Here is a 21,979-nt window from a genome sequence, read left to right as displayed (position 1 = left end):
ATAACAATGTGTTTCATTCTATCTATTAAACTTGTCATATTGTTTCTGTCATTTCTAAATGCGTTTTAAGTTTCAACATGATTTTCTTCTATGCTAATTAATTTCAAGATGGTACAAAAAGTGCGACTAACCTATTACTGCAGGCTGTCTCTTAAACACCACTTTGAGTATACTTTAAAAATGCAGCAATTAAACAGTTTTCAACTGAGCTGAAATGTATAGCATTGTAAAGTATTTGGAATAAACAATGAAAAGCCATTTAAACAGTTGTGAGAACTGAAATATGAACTATGTGGACCAAAGGTTTTAGGAAACAAATGTGAGATTTTTCACAATGAACTCCTGCTCACATCTATCTATCGATCGATCGATCGATCTGTCTGTCTGTCTGTCTGTCTGTCTGTCTGTCTCTGTGTGTGTGTGTGTGTTATATGTTTACTAAGGGGAACACTATAAATCATATGTACATACAGAAGTGTAGGAATATGAAATGTAGGATGATTTGAAAAGATAAGAATATCGTAAGAAAGGGCATGAAAGTTTCTAGAAATGAGGTGATATTGATTGCTACACCCCTTTGCACGTTTACAAGTGCACAGAGGTGCATGAACACACACCCACCCACCCACACACGCACCCTTGACCAAGCACTGAACCACCTTGGAACAGTGTTTACATGTATACAGAGCATAGACTGAATCACAAATACAACACACAAAAGAGGCAGAGCCGTCAATGTCAAAAATGTCAAAAACGGAATTTTCAAGATCACATTTGTCAAACTCAAGGTGAGTTCATCAGGAGAAACTAAGTACTAAATCATTCTCTGACAGTCCACATTACAATCCTGACACACACAGATACAGACTTTGCTCTCCCTAAGGTATAACACGTATATAGTTTTCCTGTAGCTCAGTGGTAGAGCATCGCGTTAGCAGTGCAAAAGGTCGTGGGTTCGATTCCCAGGAAGCACACATACTGATAAAAAAGTATAGCCTGAATGCACTGTAAGTAGTACTGTAAAAGCGTCTGCATAAATTATAATATACATATGCCTATTACATTTTAACCTCACATACTTTCTCTGCCCTTCATAGTATAGATTGTCAGTGTAGGCCTGACATTGATCTACTTTACTCATATCCTGGAATAATCTAAATAAATTAATAGAAATACTGTAAAAGTTGTACATGGAAAAAAGAAAGAAAGAAAAAGGACAGGAAGTCTCTTCTGGCTGGTGTCCCAACAAAGAGTTGTAGATCAGAAGATGAGACATCGTCACACCAAACACTGACTTCCTCTGCTGATGTTCCAGGTGATATAGCTACTTTCGATTACTCAGCAAAGATGTTTGCGGAATGTAAAGCTTAATATAGATACTACAAATTTATTAGTAACTGCTGTAATGTTTCAGCCAATGAGGAAGACACAAACTGTTACCTTCAGCTAATTCAGATGTTGCAGTAAAAATGATGCACATGGTAATTGTTGGTACTTTTCAGCAACAATTTTTTTTTCTTAGGTTAAAATATATTATTAAAAGAATAGTTGAAAATTTGCCGAAAATGTGGAGAAATTTAGCATTACATCACTTGCTCACCAATTTAGCAGATTTGGAGAAATTTAGCATTACATCACTTGCTCACCAGTGGATCCTTTACAGCGAATGGGTGCCGTCAGAATGAGAGTCCAAACAGCTAAGGACCTGTTGTCCTCTCACATCACAAATCCACAGACATATTTGTTTAGAACTGTTTTGGCCGTTAATGACCGACTTGACTGTACATTATCCCTCACAAATATTATCTTTGTTTTATAATATCTCTGGGGGATCAACCACACCCTTTCTTGTGTATTTTCCTTAAGAAGGAAGGCCATTAGTGCGTGTGGTGAATTTGAAAACTTGTTGAGAGCACTTCTCTTCCATTATTTCACACTAATGACATGTCCTGTAGGTGCTTGAAGGTTTTTTCGTCCTCCAAACACCTTGAAGCATCTTCAAGGACCCTCAAAATGAATAAACATCTTTTTTAGAGCATGAAACAGGTTTGTCTCTCCATCAAATAATAAGTCTCATCTGTCACCTCAGAAGACACTTGCTGAGTCACTGCCTCTGTTGCCATGGCAACTAGCTCAGCGGTATCTATGTGCGATGGACTTGGAATTTACAGGAGCACCCAGAGAGCTGCAAGAGACTCATCGCAACACTTCAGACAGATGCTTTTTGCCGCTTTTCCCCTCCAGTCAGTCACCATAGGCTAAATATAACAGGATTCCACTTCATGACCTCATTGTTTCATGCTGTGTCTAAATGCAGCAGTGATCATTGCTAACAGTTTAATATAGAAATGAGTTATACTTAGTGGATCAATACAGAGATGCCATTTGTACTAATGCATGATGCACACTAAAATGTCTTTTGGTTGTTAAACTCCATCTAGGTTTACAGGACACACTGATGGATACTTATTTTGTATTTTTAACAGACATGACACTGTGCCTCTAAGCACTTTCTGAAATTTTAATTTCATTTATTTCATTATAATTATATTTCTACATTGCACCCTAAGATGTTTTTCAGATGAAACAGTTCACCCAAAAATTAAGATCCCTCATGTCATCCAAGATGCAGATGAGATTGTTTCTTCATTAGAACAGATTTGGAGAAATTTAGCATTACATGGTTCCTCTGCAGTGAATGGGTGCCATCAGAATGAGAGTTTAAACAGCTGATAAAAACATCACAATAATCCACATGACTCCAGTCTTTAACTTTAATCCATTTTTGGCAAAAAATATGAGTCCGTAATCCAAAATAATGCTTTCTCAAGTTAAAAAGTCCATCCCCTGTTGTCCTCTCACATCAAAATCCACCGACATATTTGTTTACAACTGTTTAGGAATGTTTTCGCTTGCAAACTGTGCTTGATCTGTGCAATTTTCTCTCCTGCTTCAGATGAGACAACTTTTTCCACTGGAGAAAGCAATATTATGGATAGAGGACTTGTATTTTAGCCAGAAGCAACGGTTTCAAGTTAAAAACGTCTTCTTGATGGATTTGTTTATTATAAACAAGCTTTCACTTAATAAGACGTTAATTGATGGACTGGAGTCATGTGAATTACATGTGGATTATTGTTTTTATCAATGTTTGAACTCTCATTCTGACAGCATGCTACATTTCTCCACATCTGTTCGAAAGAAGAAACAAACTCATCTACGTCTTGGATGGCCTAAAAGTAAGCAAATAATCAGTTTTGGGAGAATTATTCCTTTAAGCTGGTTTTTCAATGGCTAATTTTTCCTCAACCTCCAGACTGAAACTAAATGGTAGATAAGACCAATGTGATATAAATATTGCATATTATTTAGATTATTCAAAATAATAATATAACAATCTGTAATACTACTGAAAAAAAAGCGTTTAGGTTTAAAGCGAACATTCATATATGACCTTTGTACTGTCCACCCACAAGAGCTGTTTTCACGACAGATTCTTAGATAGACGGGTTTGTGGTGTACAGAAGCAGTTTGTATATACCGTAAAGCTGAGTCAAGCAGTATTAGCATGTGTTTAAGCAACATTTCCTGCATGATTTTAGAGATAATAGAACATCCGTTGCCGTCAAGGACACCACTACACATCAGTCCCCTACCAGGTAGCGTTGTTGCAGTATTTACTGTTGTGGCCTGCCAATTTTCAGCTAAGCCTCCTTATTGACTAAAGCAATTCACTTCTGAGAATATCTGTGTGTGATTCCTTGGAAAGTTTGTGGGAAAATAAGGTTTAAATACTAATAGGACAGAATGTGACAGCAGGTATTTTATAAATTTTCCAAAAGGTCAGTTCATAATTGACATTTGTGATTTGCAGATAGCATCACAGCAAAAACTTCTACAGCTGTTTTGTTCATCTGCAACCAAAACAACAATGATGTGCTATAAATATCTTTATCACTAAACTGCTACGTTTTCAGTCGCATGGTGAATTTGTCTCATCATAGTAAATGACTACTGCAACACATTGATTTTGTTCTCCTCCAGGCCTCTATTGAGCAGGTATGGGTTGAAAACAGTCAAGAGAATTTATATATTTTCTAGTTGAGTGACCTCACTAGTAGGGCGTGTGTATGTTAAGGTGACCTTGTCCTAAAGGATTCCTGCAGCGCTCCTGCTCACGCTCTCGTCATCCGCTGGTGGTTTCTGGTCACTGCATCCATCACTGGACTGAAGGTCTACTGCAAAAGCAACTTTATGATACCAGAGTAATTAGGTATGAGAGATTTGGCTATGAGTGATCAGTAACTTCAGGAGGAATCGACCTTAGTCAGGGGAGACACCATACTGATTGTTACTTGGATGGATGAAAACAATGCTGTAAGGTATATATTTACAGTCTTTACCATGGCATGTGCTGTATAAGGGTCCTAGATTGCATATATGTTTTTCAAAACTCACGACTTTCAAAAGTTTTATGGAGGGTTAAAAGTCTTGGGAAAATGTTTCATCAGCAACAGCTGGTATGTTGTTAAACAATAGTACAGTCTCTTGAACACATTTTTGCTCATTGCCTATTCATTCCTATGAAAAAGAAAATCATTCTTTGAATCAGCAGTTAAAAACTGTTTCTGAAAATTTAGATATTAGAATAGAACTACATATTGTTTTGGTAGCAACATTCTTTTGAAACAACACCAATGTTTATTGTATCCTAAACTGTAAAATGACTGTAAAAACTACGAGAAAAAAAGACCTACAAGTTTAATAGCCTACAAGTTTTGACAAAAACAAAAATGTTAATTTAATGATAATGATAAAACCTCACATTTCAGCCTAATATATGTATGTTATAGACTATATAATTGGTCTGAACAAAAACGGCAGATGAAAATGCAAATATGCATAAATATTTTATCAGGTAGACATTACATTTTTAAAAATCCTTGTCCTTAATCCTGATCCAGTAAATTACAAACAACTGTGTCATGGGGCCTTTGATTATTGTTGAGGATAATGGGGGCATTGGAGTAAAAAAGGTTGAGAACTACTATTCTATCAATCTTATAATGGCTCAATTTAGAATAGTATAGAATGAGCTTTTACTCACCAAGTGTGTGCAAACACACAAGGAATTTGTTGTGGTTTTTCAGGAGCTCTTGGTACATACATATATGACTAAAACTAAAAGAAAAGTAAAACTAAGGAAAAATGTAGAAAATAAACAAATAATAATATACATTTGGAACAGAAGAGAACGGAAGACTTATGTACAGATTTGTGCATTATGTACTGTATAATATACAATATTATAAAATAACCGTATAAATAAAAATATGTATATGTATTTACATAATATCTATTGATTGCCTCTTTCTAAGGTACTGAGAAATTAATAATAAAAACAGCGGTAATTGCTATGTTAGCTGTTTAAGCTGGAGATGGCATGGGGGAAAAGCTGTTTTGATAAGTACATGTTCTAGTGCACAAATTTTTATGATGAAATAAGCACTGTCACTAGATACATCTTACATTTGTTTTAGATTGGGGTCTCCAAACTCTGTCCTGGAGGGCTGGTGTGCTGCAGAGTTTAGCTCCTCCAACCCTAATTAAACACACCTGAACCAGCTAATTAAGGTCTTACTAGGCATACTAGAAACTTCCAGCCAGGTGTGCTGAGGCAAGTTGGAGCTAAACTCTGCAGGACACCAGCCCTCCAGGACCGAGTTTGGAGACGCCTGTTTTAGATAATTAGACATGACTTGGTACCTTATGAAGAACTTTATACACAAAATGCTCACCAAGTAAGCTACCTTTGGTTTCACACAGCCTGTCTCATCCAAGACATCCGTAAACTCACCTTTTCCATTAACCTCAGCCTACAGGGGAATAAGTTTGTGAGCGCCCTCCAGTGGTATATTATGTGCAGGGTCATAGTGTGCAGAAAAAAAAAACCAACATGTGCAAATGTACAGTATATTCAGAATTTAACATTATAATGCATACTTTTTTCTCATTACAGGTCTTCATTTGATACAGTGTGCGTTCTGGATCTTATATAAACAATGGATTGAAAAAAAAAGTATGTTTACTACAGCTTTCAAATCACCATGACAAAACAGACCTGTCCTTCCTCTTCTGAACAATCGTGTGGGTACTTGAAACCACAAATGACTCCAATAATAGAGGAACACTTTAGTTCCTCACAGTCACATTAGGATAAGATTGTGCAGGACAAATATCTTCCAGCTATTTCTATATTAAAGGGACAGTTCACAAAAAAAAATTAAAGTTCTGTCATCATTTACTCGCCCTCATTTCATTCCCCTTTTCTGCCACTGCTTTCTTTACAATGATTTCTCTGGTCTCTATTCACTATCATATGGAAATAAGCAGCTTGGACATTCTGCTAAATATACACTTTTGTGTTTCACGCAAAGTTTAACATGAGGTTAAGTAAATAACTGAATTTTCATTTTTATGTGATCTGTCACTTTAAAGAGCATAGGCGACGTCATCAAGGGATTTTCGCAGTCAAGTTAAATTTGCATGAGTCATAACATAATCCCAAAATAATGAAGTTCACATAAGCTCTTGTCCCCAGTGACATGGACATGGGTAAGCTAATTTATTCATATCAAGCTTATGGCTTCCTGTTTCTGTTACATCTCATTCACACTTGTTCTTATTTTACAGATATGTCTACATTTCGAGTCAGAATATATTAGCGCGGGTTCCTCGGGATAAGGTGGTCCGTTGCCTTTACTGCTGTGAGATCGAGTGATACAGTGTCCTTCACATGGCAAGCCGTTTTGACTTTTATTCCTTCACGGGATATGAATTCTTGATATCAACAATTAAATTTTTACTAGTTAAAATGTTAATTCTTGATATCAGGAATTAGATTTCTACTAGTAACAATTGCTATTTTTGATATCAGCAATTACATTTCCACTAGTAACAATGTTAATTCTTGATATCAACAATTCAATTTTCACTAGTTAAAATACTAATTCTTGATATCAGGAATTACATTTAAACTAAAATACATTTCAAACTATAATTCTTGATATCTGTAATTGTATTTTCACTAGTTAAATGTCACCATAGGCTGCCATTCAAAATCAATTGTTGATATCAAGAATTAATTTCTTACTAGTTGAAATTCCAATTTAACATATCAGAAATACAATTCTTACTAGTAAAATCCTTTATTTTTGATATCAGTAATCACGTTGTTACTAGTACAGATGTCTACTGATATCAAAAATAAAGGTTTTTACTAGTAAGAATTACGGATATCAAGAATTATAATTTTACTAGTTGAAATGTAATTCCTGATATCAAGAATTAGCATTTTATCTAGTGAAAATTGAATTGTTGATATCAAGATTTAACATTGTTACTAGTGGAAATGTAATTGCTGATATCAAAAATAGCAATTGTTACTAGTAGAAATCTAATTCCTGATATCAAGAATTAACATTTTAACTAGTAAAAATTGAATTGTTGATATCAAGAATTCATATCCTGAGAATGAATAAAAGTCAAATCGGCTTGCCATATTCACACTGCATTAATCGCTGTGTCTGCATTTGTCCTTAGAGAACAGCGCTCTCTGTTGCTCTTCCTTTCTCATGCACCATCCCCCTCGCACCCCCCACCAAACTCACACGTGCAAACACATGTGCACGGCTATCTACAACACGGGGGGAAAAGCACGGGGAAACCAGGTGGGATATGCCTACCTTATGGTGGCGGCACACACATTGCGCAAAGATTGTGACGACAGACTGCGTGCTATTTTTGGAGCAAGTCAATTTACCCGTGACTTCAGCATGTTAATATGGCAGAATACTTTACATACACCAACAGATATTTGAAAAATGCTGAGAAAGAATTGTATTTCTTTATCTCTAATGCATCAGCGTGGAAAAAAGACAGAGGGAGACAGAGAAGAGAATAGAACAGACAGAGTGTCAAATGTCACTGAGATGAATTGGAACTGTCACTGCAGCAATTTAAGGCTTGACCTTGAAGGCACGAGATGATGGGTTGGTCACGTTACCAAGGCAACAATAAGCAACAAGAGGATTTAACTGTACCCATTTAACCTTTCATGGAAAATAGATAACAGAGCACAACAGTGACGATCACTTCATATACTGGTCAGATCAGTTTTCCTGCAATTATATATTTGCCATTTATTTTCTTCTTACGTATTACAAAATCTGTTCAGTAAAAGGGTTTTAAAAAATTCACATTATTAAATATTATGATATGATTGTCTTGATATTATTTACAGCCTATTAACATTTGATTTTTTAAACTTATTTATATTTCATTAGACCAAAAAGTAGGCTACACGATTGTGTACCTACAAAATGCTGGGTTGTTTCAACCCAACTTTGGGTCAAATATGTACTAACCCCACTTTTGGGTTAAAACATTTTTATTAAAAAATTTAACAGCTTGAAACAACCCAGCATTTTTTAGAGTGTATTTTTTCGTACTTCTAAATAAACTAACTCATCCTAAGAAGAATTACGAATGACAAATAAATCATAAATGACAATGCAATATAAAACTATTACCATAAGTCATTGATTGTCAGTATACTATTCAAATAGATCTATTGCTTGAGAGCGTAAGGACTCCATTATATCGTTGACAATGCATTATGGAGTGCAAGGTCATTCGCTCAATTCCTGTTTGGCCGTTTAGTGGGTAGTGTAGTTCTTCAATTAGTTCTTCAATGGGTTGTGTAGTTCTTCTTTATATTTATTAAAAGAAGGCTCACCAAAGTCACCACCAAGTCCAGTAATTATGGTCGCAACTCCTATGTTCTCAGTACTGCCAAGTCCAGTGGCTGTCACATCAGAGTCTCTCCACAAGATGGCCGCCAAGCCAGAGTCTCATCCCGTCATGGCCGGCATTCCAGAGTCTCATCCCGACATGGCCGGCGTTCCAGAGTCTCGTCCTGTCACGGCCACCGTTCCAGAGTCTCGTCCCATCATGGCAACCATGCCCAGTGATTCAAGGTCAGTCCCAAGGCGTTTGAGATTGGTGTCCAGTGTGGAGGATCCACCACTGATATCGGTGCGAGCAGCAAGTATCCCAAGGGCCTTAGAACAAGTCCACAAAGAGACTGTTCCCCTGGAATCAGTGCTCCCTATAATGGCGGTTGCTCCGCTGCAGAACCTCCCGAGGTGGTGGCACCTGTTCCAGTCCCCAAATCCACTCCCAAGCCTGCTCCAGTCCTTAAGTCCACTCCAGTTCCCTTATCACGGCCAGGAGTGCCATTCCCTGTTCCAATGACTCCAGTTCCCTCGTCATGGCCAGGAGTGCCATTCCCTGTTCCAATGACTCCTGTTCCCTCGTCACGGCCATGAGTGCCGTTCCCTGTTCCTATGACTCCAATTCCCTCGCCATGGCCAGGAGTGCCGTCTCCTGTTCCAATGACTCTTGTGAGTCCAGCTTTTCCTGAGGTGGCGGCTTGTGCTGCAGAACCTCCAGAAGTGGCGGCGTCCGCTCCAGCTCCTCCTGAGGTGGCGGCTTCTGATGCAGAACCTCCAGAGGCAGTTGTGTCCGCCTTTGAACTCTTTGGGCCGAGTAATGAACCTTTTTCCGATACAATTGTGTTGAAAGCTTCGCTGGTTCAGAACGCTTCACTTCTGCATCACTAGATATGTTTAATGCTATTTTTTCGTGAAGGACTTTCTGAGCCGCTCCGCTCCCGTATGCCACTTCATGACCCTAATTGGATTCTAGAATATTATATTGATCTGGCGTTGCAATTAAGTGGTTCTCAATTTACTGTGGGAGTCGTGGAGGAGGAATGCAGTACTCCCACAGTTTCCACCACTCCAGAATCCCATCACATCATGGCCGCCAGCCCAGGGTCTCTGCACAAGATGGCTGCCATTCCAGAGTCTCGTCCCGTCATGGCCGCCGTTCCAGAGTCTCGTCCTGTCACGGCCACCGTTCCAGAGTCTCGTCCCATCATGGCAACCATGCCCAGTGATTCAAGGTCAGTCCCAAGGCGTTTGAGATTGGTGTCCAGTGTGGAGGATCCACCACTGATATCGGTGCGAGCAGCAAGTATCCCAAGGGCCTTAGAACAAGTCCTCAAAGAGACTGTTCCCCTGGAATCAGTGCTCCCTATAATGGCGGTTGTCATCCTGGTCGTCCGCGCCACAGTGAGGATCTTCGGTCCCATCTGCTCTGCTGTGGTGGTCAGTCATCTGCGCTGCTGTGGGGATCTTCGGTCCCATCTGCTTTGCTGTGGTGGTCGGTCATCTGCGCTACTGTGGGGGCCAGGAGTGCCATTCCCTGTTCCAATGACTCCTGTTCCCTCGTCACGGCCAGGAGTGCCGTTCCCTGTTCCAATGAATCCAGTTCCCTCGTCACGGCCAGGAGTGCCATTCCCTGTTCCAATGACTCCAGTTCCCTCATCACGACCAGGAGTGGGGATGTTACTCCACCTCTGACTCTTGCCACTTTACCACTACATTTCCCATAATCCTTTGCTGGACTCATCATCTCTGATTACATTCACCTCTGTCTCATTTTCTCATCAGTTTCACCCTATTTAAAGCCTGGTTCAACACACACACACACACAGGGGGCTGGTTGTTTGATTGTTGGTCTGTAGCGTTCCTGTGTTTCCTAGTTCCTTGTTTTTGCCTTGGACTGTTTATCTGGTTTTTCTGATTGTTTGCTGCCTGCCCTGACCTTCGCCTGTGTTTGGATTACTCTTTTGTCTCATCCTGGATTATACCTGTTTGCTGTTGATTGACCCTGCCTTTTTTGAACACTCTTAAATAAAGCCTGCACTTGGATCCTCAACCCCGCTGTCACCCCTGCCACGTTACAATATTTGAATAAGATTTAAATGTCATAAAAGTTAAAGGCAAACAAGGGTTAATATCTTACAGCAATTTTAAAATGACCTTGTTTTAAGAAATCTATATTTTACTGAAAAACAAGATAAAGACCCTGATTAAGAATAGATTTGATAGATTAAAAAAAATAAAATACACTTCAAGTCTTGTGCATGCATACATTAAAAAAAAAAAACGTTACAATTGCATTTACAATTAATCATTAACTATGACCCATTCTAACAACATAGGGAGTAAGAGTGAGACTTTCAAAAGACTTGTTCTCAGTTTACTTTATTATTTGCTCTCACAACTGCCATTTCAGTACAGAGGCATTCAAGTCAGGTGAAAGAGTGTGAAGTCCAAACTATATAAACACTCTCTTCTCATATTATGTGTCCTTTATTATCTTTATTCAGTGCTCAGCTAAAATAAATAAATAAATAACTATATAAATAAATAGCTTATCATCATAACTCATTTGAACACTCGAGATAATCTTAAATCAGCAGGCCTATAGCATATAGAACCACATTGTCATTGAACTATTCCTTTAACTAAGAATAATAGCCGAATAACTATGAATAACTAAGAACAAATGCTGTAGAAGTATTGTTCATTGCAAGTTCATTTTGACTAATCTAGTTAACTAATATTAATAAATGAAACCCTCTTGTAAAGTGCTACCCAGACAGTATCTTATAAATTGACTCATACAGCTGTACTATTTGTTGATATGCATGCAGCAAGCACAAGAACCCAGAATGCCTTTTCTATGCTGTTCACATCTGACAAGATTGTGGGCTGCAGAGGTGAAGTGTGATGTATAAGTAAAGAGACAGACGGATGATTCAACACCCTGCCTGCTTAATTTAGAGTCAGCGTGTAGGATACGCTGAAAACAGGGGTTTAAGGGAGATTAACGGATCTAATTTAGCACAAGGGAACAAAGTGGTGCATGTGTTTGTCATACACCCTTGATTCCTTATTTAGCTGCAGAGAGGGTCTGGAAGTGTACGATGCTTGATGACCCTTAAGTTTTTATTGGAACCCAGTGTGTAGGATGATGCCGTTCTGGAGAAAAGTGCACTCTGGACTCAAAATACAAAGAAGTGAGATTACAAAACAGACATTTGTCCTGTGAATCCATGTTATATTGACTTTAATAAATGCGTACATTGACAGATATTACTATTATGTGTAAGATTGTACTACAGCTCAACACTTTAAAACATTCTGTCTATCATTGTGTGTCTGTTCTGTCCATATAAAGGGCAAAGTCTGTCTATTCCTGTGTGTGACTTGGTAATGACCTTTGCCCACTGCATGTGTTCATCTCATCTCAGTATCCAATGCAAAAATGTAACAATGATTTAGCATACAGTGCAACAGGATGTTAATTTTATCAAATGACCATTAGTTTTTATGTTAGATTTTCAAATTATTCCTTAGCCTTTTCAGAAAAAGCTTGATGCATTAGAAATACATTGTGACTTTTAGAACTCAAAGCATACTAAGTTCTTTTTTTATGTTTTACGATATCCATAACATATTACATTTCAGTTTGATCTTAGAGGTTTGTGTGGCACACTTTGATTTAAAGTTAATTTCACATGCAAATAATTTTTGGCACTCAAAGTCCACTGTCCTGCAGAGTTTAGCTCCATTTCTATCCAAACACAACTGAAAATCAAACCAAAGTCTTCAGGATTTACATTAAAATTACAGGCAGGTGTGTTTGATTAGGGATGGAGTGAAAAGCTGCAGGACAGTGGACCTCAAGGGCCAGAGTTCTCATCTCTGGACAATGCTGTAATATCTTAGGTTTTTGTAATATGTGAATATGTGTAATATGTGAATGCAGAATTAGTTTGATTAGGGATGGAGTGAAAAGCTGCAGGACAGTGGACCTCAAGGGCCAGAGTTCTCATCTCTGCACAATGCTGTAATATCTTAGGTTTTTGTAATATGTGAATATGTGTAATATGTGAATGCAGAATTTAAAAATTGAAGGAATCAGTGATCAATTTACAAATGTAAAAATACAATCACTTTACAAATAGACAAACTATTTTAAATATTAAATTGGAATTTAAGTAATAAAATATATATTTAATGCAACTTGCCGCTGCAAAATGTATAATTCATAACATGGAATCAACAAATAAACAATGACTGAACTGAACCACACCCTTATGATAAACTCCCAGCAAAAGTAAATGTTGGTAGTAAATATGTCTTCTAATTCCAAAATAAATAATCTAGTTTATTTTTTACGTTTTTATGCATTTAAGAATATATTGCCTGCTTTAACAGCTTAATCCCACTTTTTGTTAGTATCTTGTTGAACTCTAAACCATTGAACTCAAAGCCATTGCAACGTAATCCTACACCACTAAGCTTGTAACCTCTGTGTATCGACTGATGGTAGTAAACAAAGCTGACCTCTGAACAGTAATGACTAACCTCCATATTCTTATGAGCTGGATGCTTCCACACATGCCTAGAAAGAAGTTAACAGCAAACAGAGCCCAGTTTTTGGGGATGATCACCAAGCAGTACCTTGACCAAATTATTCCTAGAAAGAAACAAGAGAAAGTCGCAATTAACCAATACAGTGTTGAAATAAAATCCTCATTGCAGAATCAACTATTTTTGTGAGTAAAGTGGGTTAAGGCCTTAGTCTTAGTAAAATGACTCTTCGCAAAGACCCACCCCCCTTAGTTACAGTTGCTACGTCCAACAAGCCATGCCACTCTCACTCCACACATCATGTTCTCGCGCTGTGAAAAATACATTGTGGAGCAAAGATGACACTGACAACGCTCCGACAGACAAGACGGAGCAGGCTACTTTTGGTATGAAAAAAATTCTCAGCTTTCAAATATAAAGTGACGTGCCGTGTAGCTCTGCATTTATCCCATCCAAGTGCACACACACATCAGTGAGTAGTGAACACATACACACACCGTGAACACACACCTGGAGCAGTGGGCAGCCATTTTTGCTGCGGCGCCCAGGGAGCAGTTGGGGGTTACATTCACTCCCCCCACCTACAATCCCTTTGGGTTACAAGTCAGACTCTCTAACCATTAGTCCACGACTGCCCCTATATAAACATTGTCATTTTGTAAGAAATTCAAACAATAAATACAGTTTTGTGGCTCTTTAATGTGTCGTGACAGATCGCTCTAGCGCCTCAGTTCAAAAGGCACATGAACCTATCATCTCTTCCTCTTTACTATTTATAGCACGAAATAAACATGAATGAACATCAGAAGGTATCTTGTTTAAACCGCGGAAAGACGTCAATACACACCATTTTTTAAGTTCAAGTCCACTGACATTAATCGATTCTCCTGTCTGGTTTGTTTGTCGGACAAAATGGCAGATTCAGTGTTATGATTTGTCAGATCGCCTGTTAATCAAACTCCCTGCGAAGGATCAACTGAAACTTATATAGGTCAAACCTATCAAGACCATATGTGAACTGCTAAATGTAGTATGCAATGGTTAACAGTTATGCTGAGTGAAAAGATTACCAGTTTCAGAAATGCTCTTATTCAGAGTCAAAAAAGACAGAGAGAGAGAATATTTTCTTGAGTGTCAAATGGATCTACTGCTCAGATATTTAGTTTCCTGGGTTGGTTTAAAATTTTATTTTCAGCCACACTAATCTCAGGTTACTATGAGGCTTTAGATGAGATATTCTCATCTACAGGACACTGACAACAGCTACTGATGTAGATAAATCTTGACTAAACTACATCAGGCATCTCTTTGTTGCTCCATCTTGAATAAGTACCTGTGGCTGTAATGACGCAGGACTGAGAGACACTGAGCTTTTCTGGTGGCCGGGTCATATCAGAGAATCCAGCCACTACTAAACCCTGCAGGAGGAAAGAAAGAGCAAAACAAGAGTCAGCTTGCTCAAAGGCCTTGATCAGCAGGTAAATCCATGATATGATTGCATTCACCACAGCATTACAACATTTCAAATTGCAAGATACAGTATGTACTGCCAGTTTGCATAATGCTATGTTGGTTTTGCTTAAAGGGATAGTTCATCCAAAAATCATCATTGCCGTCATGACTTTTCAATCCTGTATGAGTTTCTGTCTTCAACAGAACACAAATAAATCGCATCATATGACCCCTTTAAGAATAGACTTTATAGAAGAAAAAAACTTGGAAACAGATATGATAGACCTTCAAATGTCATGCAGTATATGATAAGAAATAATCTTTAAGTCAGAGCAGGAGGTGTTGGAGTAGGCTAAGCAATGTTCAACATGTTTACACTGTAAATAAAAATTTGCCTTCAACAGCACATACTGTAGCACAAATGTTTCCATCAAGATCTTTGGAACAAACCAAAGTGGAAAACCAGGTATTGACGATGGAGATCTTTCAACAATATTAGTGACACAGACAGCTGCACATAAGACTAGCTGATTAAAATTGTCCAAAAATATTTACATAAAACATTAAAAATGTATGAATGTTATTGTATAGATGGAAAGATCCGCAAACAAATAATATTACCTAGAGCTTTTCTCAGAATTAACAACTTAGGTCCTATGGTGAGTTTAGTGGATGCATACAATTCATAGTCTTTCATATGTGTGCATATAATTTTTAACAGTAGCCTGTATATTACTTCAAACTTAAACTGTGAAAGGTTTGCATGAAAGGTGTGTCTGTGCTTTAGTTCTTTAAAATAAATTATGCATTTAATTTCTATTGCATTTAATCGTGCCTCAAGTGTCCAAATTCTTTTGGGGGGCACAGTATGGCTGAGAAAAATACCATAGAGATGATCTAGAAAAGAGAATTCAGATGCAACACATATGTAGGCCTAATTACATAAACGCTTCAACATAAGAATAACATATTGCAATATTTGAAAATGACCGACTGCTTGTGGGAGCAGAGTAATTTCTTTACCAGCAGGATGATTGTAGAGAGGTCTTAATTTAGGCGGCAGCATTAACTCGATCCTGTCCAAGGTTCGGTGATATGTCGCTCTCAAACCACCGGAATAAAAACGACATGATTGCAATCGTAAATAAAGTCTGCTGCTACTCATGTTCAATCACACTGCAGTGACCAAAACACGAAAACACCACCCTCCGAGACGACCTATCACAATGTCATCATCACCAAAAACACGTCTTGGTTGACAGCGATCCTACAGAAACACAAACAATGAGATAAACGTGAGACTGATCTTGAGAAATATTGCAAGAAACGAATGAATGAATGATTGAATAAATGACCAATCTCTCAGCCTACATCTATTCTAAAATGGGCTCGTTGGCTCTCTACAGGGAAAATGTGGTCATATGATCTATTAATAGGTAACAGCCTTTTTGAATATTAAAGTGCATGCACTGGCGCTCATCATAAAGTACTAACGTTTCCGTCCAGCAGATGTCACTATCGGCCCAAACGACGCCTGCAGAAAATCCCGGTTTGATTTGTGGTAGGTAACAAAACAGGGTGAGGATAAAATAAATTGGGAGAAACTGCTTTTCTTTTGTTCGTGTCTTTAAATAATCTATTGGTATGCAATTTCTCTCTCTCTCCATATTTAGCAACATTGCTAAGACGACTCGTTCTTCCCGAGTCACATGAAAGATTCGTTCAAAATGAACGAATCGTTCAAGAACGACCCAACACTAGTTTGTGGTAGGTAACAAGCGGGGTGAGGATAAAATAAATTGGGAGAAACTGCTTTTCTTTTGTTCAAGTCTTTAAATAATCTATTGGTATGCAATTTCTCTCTCTCTCCATATTTAGCAACATTGCTACTCCTTAGTTGACCATACTTGATTGATAATACAATTTTGACCCATTTGAATAAAACAAAACAAAATAGGGTGACCACGTCCTCTTTTTCTTTTACGGGAATTCTAAATAGCATAAAACGTCCGAGTTTTGGCCTTTTTTTTCTTTTTGTTTTCGTGTTTTCTATAATGATTGCAGGCATTGTACATAATCGACCAATCGTGGCGAGCGAGAAGGTGGGATCTACAGAACGGTCAAAGCAATACTGCACATATTTTAGGCAATTCAGAAATAAAAAATGACTTAATCAGACTATACTACATTGACACGCATTTTAGCAGTCAGTGACACTCACTGTGTGTTTACATAACTGATGCATTTACACTTGAGATAAAGTGAAACTACTATTATACTGTTTGCTATAATTCAAAACCATAATGTAGCCTATATTTTAGGCTATTGCATTACCCCAAATATAGAATGGGGGTGGATCACCTTTTTACCTAGCTTAGTGAATAGAAACAGAGCCCTACCATTATAATTTCGCACTTTGCTCACTGAATTCAATTGACAGCTCAGGATATGGGTAAATGGAAATGTTTTTTTTTTTTTGCATATTGCCTGGTACGAAGAACAATGTTTCTCTAGTGTATGACATCAAAAAACAACTAGATCAATAACCTATGTATGGTTAAAAAATTAACAATCCACGTTTGTGGATTGCTTGTGGTTGGTTGTTGTTTTTGTTTGGGTGTAGGCTAATACATTGGTATTTTCTGTTTCATTCCTTGAGAGAAGTTCCCCTTTAATATCAGTAAATAAACTGTAACAGTAACTTATGTACTTTTTTTAACACTTATGTAATTTCTTTAACTGTGGGGAAAACAACGCCAAAGTTGAATGGTAATCATTTCCTGAATCTTGATTGTAACCATAGGCTATATCTTTATTTTAACCTTTAAAATAAATAAAAATTAAGAAGGATAGATAGATAGGTGTTCACTATACACATGGTGTTACTAACGTGCAAATAATTACAAATTGTGCAACAACACATCAAATATGTGAGAGCATTAGCTGTGCGTCTTGGTGGAGGCACTGAACCTGAGAACACTGTTCACAGCTAACGCTTCTTTCAACACATATACTGGCTGCAAAAAAGTTTTTGGACACTTATGTTGCATTTCGTTGAATTATTTGTTTGCAGATATCACTTAGATAAGTTTGGGGTCGATAAGATTTTCTAATGTTTTTGAAAGATGTCTTATACTGACCAAAGGCTCCATTTATTTTATTTTTACGGTTAAAATAGTAATATTGTGAAATATTATTATAATTTAAAATTAAAGTAAATATAATTTATTCCTGTGATGGCAAAGATTAATTTTCAGCAGTTATTTCTCCGGTCTTTAGTGTTATTTTCAGGATTGATGAAAATGATGAATAGATACTATTTCAAAGGAGCAGCATTTATTTGAAATAAAAATAACATTATAAAAGTCTTTACTGTTACTTTTGATCAATGTAATGCATCCTTGCTGTATAAAAGTATTATATACTTTTATATAGTAATTGCTGTATAAAAGAAAAAAAAACCTTACTTACCTCAAACATTTGAATGATAGTGTATGTATAATTAAATTTGTATTCTTTTAACGTAATATTTAAGACATTTTACACAAACATATTATGGCAATTGTGATTGTTAGAATCTTATCATGCAAAAAATAATATAGTTATAATTGCATGTCTTGCATTTCTCCATTTTCACTGTTTATTTTCACAGAAAACTGAAGGAACAATTTACACCTTCATAACCTTCATTAAAATCAAAGTTTTCTTTGCAAAAACAAACCTGATCGCCCCAAACAAACACAGAACATTGTGGTGCCTGTTTTCAGTGCAATACTAACCATACTGTAAAAGTCTAAATACTTTTTGTGGCCACTGTAGCTTTGCTTTGCTGCAAAGAACTAAATCTTTGAATTCAAAAATCCTAATGAATATTCTATATTTGGAGAAAAAAAAAAAGAATGTGAACTTAGCATTGGTTAAAACGAAAAGTTATAGTCTTTTTAGTGTGTAAAATTCCCCCTGCTCTTCTAGTGTCACAGGAAAATTCCCCTAGATAATCTATCTATATATATATATATATATCTGTTTGTAGATTGAAACCAGACAAATTGAGACATGCTGCGTCTTCTGATCATTTTAAGTTTGCTTAGAGGAGGTCGGTAAATGGTAATTGACTCCTAAATCATATGGCTAAATCTGACACTTCTCTGGCTGGATGTTTCTAAACTGGATGGAGATGGTGGGAGGTTTATAACAACTTACATTTTTATTCCACAGCTTATCTTTCAGAAATTGTAGCACAGGGAGACACAGTTGTTGTGTTTGGTCAGGATGCTTCATTCTCCTGTACGCTGTCAGACGCGTCTAATGTCAAACAAGTCACATGGCAGCGGGTACGTGACCAGGAACCGGTACAAACTCTGGCTACATTCAGCGAGCTCTTCAAGGATCATGTGGATGATCAATATGTCGGAAAAGTCACTTTCACTGCGGCGTCGGTTAATTCAACATCCATTGAGATCAAAAACACAACATTTGAAGACGAGGCTTGCTATATTTGTTCCTTCAAAGTGTATCCACTCCAACCTAAACGACAAACCTTGTGCCTCGCCGTTAAAGGTAGGCTAAATACCTGCAACCATTTAAGTCACAAAGCTTATCTCTGAGGTTTTGAGTCAATTTGGGGCAGGCTGTCACATATGTTTTAAATGCCTAATTTTATACAGTGGTTTGATATATTACAATTGATTTAAAATTGATTTATGAATTATTTTGTGCTTCATAATTGTTTTGCCGTTTTGAAATGGCTGAAAAGCCATTACTGGTGTATAATAGGCTATTTAATGGCAGGTTCCCATTGTGACAACTTACTCCATATAGTTTGGCAATATTCCCCACTACTGAGAACACAAGGTTGATGTGAGTTAAATTAGCTTTTTCCAGGGCAATAACAGTGAAAATGTTCAATAGCTGTTTTTTTTAGTCAAGTTGTGTCACAAGTTATGTGTCAATAAAGACATTTCCTTTCAAAAGTAAACCTACCCTGAGAAATATTCACTGGACTAAGAAGTGACAACTAGCTCAATTCTCCTCTAATTGGTCAGAAAAGTATACAGTATATGTTCTCTAAGTAAAAAACAAGCAAGCTCATTTAAGATAATGCAGATATGCCCAAGGGATGTTGTGAATCAGAAGTTACTCAGAAATTTGTCAATGAATAATAATAATTGCATCTTAATGCAGGACCAAACAATGTGCTCAAGATGCAACTGAAACTTAAATTCAGTTTCCATTTCCAGAAAAATGAAAGGATTACCTGCAGCAAATTATCCATTTTATTTGTTAAATAATATTTCAGTAAGCAAATACTATGTATTTAGTAATGCCTTAATAAAGAATCAAATAACAAGATGTTCATTTATAGTGCCATATAGTTTTGTGTGTGTAGTATTAAAATATTGTATGTAATTAAATCATTATGTTGCTGGTATTTTTGCAGGCATTTCAGAAATAACAGCATCAGTGAATCCTGCACTCAGTTCTGATCCAGATGTTGTAGTCTCATGTTCAGCCACAGGTAAACCAACTCCAACTATCCACTGGAAATCTGCAGAGAAAGAGCTGAACAACTTTAGGTTAAGTAATTTCACAACACTCAACAAAGACAGCTCAACCACCATTACAAGCAACCTCACGCTTCCGCTGTCACAGTTTCATGGGAAGTACGTGGAATGTGTGGCTCAGAGTGACAGCATGGAGAAGAGCAGCCAAATCTATGTGCCTGAAGTAGAATATAAAGGTATCTTGATTTGACTTCTGAAACATAAGTGTTTGGGGTGGTAGTGGCATAGTGGATTAAAAATTATATGGACTACCAATCAAATAATCAATTATTGTAATTTCAGAATTAGCAGTGGCGGCTCGTGGGTTTTAAAATAGAGGAGGCACACTAATTGTATTGGTCTGGGATAACAGTGAAAATTATTTTCACTGCCGATTATTATTTAGCCTCCCTTGCAAGGATTCTTTTCTCAACACTCCTCAGCGCTGAAAGCGAACACTCGATGCTGATTGGCTAATTTTTTTTTTACCAACGGAGGCAGCTCCGAAATCGTCCTCCTCCCATTTTCACCTCAAAATTATGGGGAAGCTGTGCCTCCCCCGAAGAGCAGCCACTGGAATTAGGCTAAAAAAAGATGCATGTGCATATTCTTAAATGAAATCATTTTAATCAATATTTTCATGCCAATCAACCTTTTTGTTTCACAGAGAATAAAGTCACATTAAGAAATTATATCATTCCGATGCTGGTTGTGGTTATCATGAGTATTGCCATTATTGCTACCTACCTTCACACAAAGTTAAATGGTAAGCTGAAAAAATATTACACTCTAGTTATCAGGACCATACTGTCATGTAAAGAACAGCATTATTTTGTATATTCATTATATATATATATTTTTTCAGATAAAGATAAAAAATCTGCTTCTCTGGTTTGAACTACTGCGCAGCTGCTACTTTATTCAGAATTTACAAATCTTTCTGATGCATTTTTTTTTCATCTGCTAAAAAAGTCACTTCCTGTTTATATTCGTGAATAAGCTCATTTTTAATATAATGGTATAAATAATATCTGTTCACCTGAGAAAGTCTGTATTTTTCCACAGTTTCTACATCCTGCATCTGCATTTTAAGTTCCTTGTAACATTCTGTATTCTTTATTGTTGTGAGATTTGTCTTTAGGATTTTAAATAGTTCTATTACAGGCAGCTCTCTAAGAGTAATATGCTCAGCTTTAATCTGCAAAATGCTTAGTTGTAAGCTTTAAGCTGTTTGGTATTTATTGTGTTTGTGCTACCAATTCAGGATTAGTATATCAAATAGAATAGATTTGTTTGTTTGTTTTTGTGCATTTATTGTTTTGTTTATATATATATATATATATATATATATATATATAATTTTAACTTTTGTATAAGTCAATTTTGTGTGGTTTTTTTAGTTTTATACATTTTTTTTTATATATATATATATATATATATATATATATATATATAATTTTAACTTTTGTATAAGTCAATTTTGTGTGGTTTTTTTAGTTTTATACATCACACAGTAGAATATATATTCTTTGTCATCTACACTATGTATGGCCCATGAGTTCTTAGGTATCCATGTCAATTACTGAAACTCACAGAGTCAGACATGAAACTGTCCAAGCCACAAAATGCTTT

The 21,979-nt window shown here is 36.8% G+C and overlaps 1 protein-coding gene across 1 annotated transcript; it reads left to right on the top strand.

Annotated features, from left to right (window-relative positions):
* The first annotated feature begins 17,252 nt into the window (after window positions 1-17,252).
* LOC107758837 (OX-2 membrane glycoprotein-like) lies at window positions 17,253-21,617 on the top strand. Its single transcript, XM_016576666.1, has 5 exons — window positions 17,253-17,256; window positions 19,023-19,364; window positions 20,245-20,544; window positions 21,015-21,181; window positions 21,612-21,617. The coding sequence occupies exons 1-5, from the start codon at window positions 17,253-17,255 to the stop codon at window positions 21,615-21,617; spliced, it is 819 nt and encodes a 272-aa protein (XP_016432152.1).
* The last annotated feature ends 362 nt before the right edge of the window (window positions 21,618-21,979 follow it).

Source organism: Sinocyclocheilus rhinocerous, unplaced genomic scaffold, assembly GCF_001515625.1.
Source record: "Sinocyclocheilus rhinocerous isolate Xijiao unplaced genomic scaffold, SAMN03320098_v1.1 scaffold1435, whole genome shotgun sequence".
Classification (NCBI taxonomy): Eukaryota; Metazoa; Chordata; class Actinopteri; order Cypriniformes; family Cyprinidae; genus Sinocyclocheilus; species Sinocyclocheilus rhinocerous.
The sequence above is the reverse complement of the archived record's forward strand: the minus strand, read 5'-3'. Positions and strand labels throughout refer to the sequence as shown.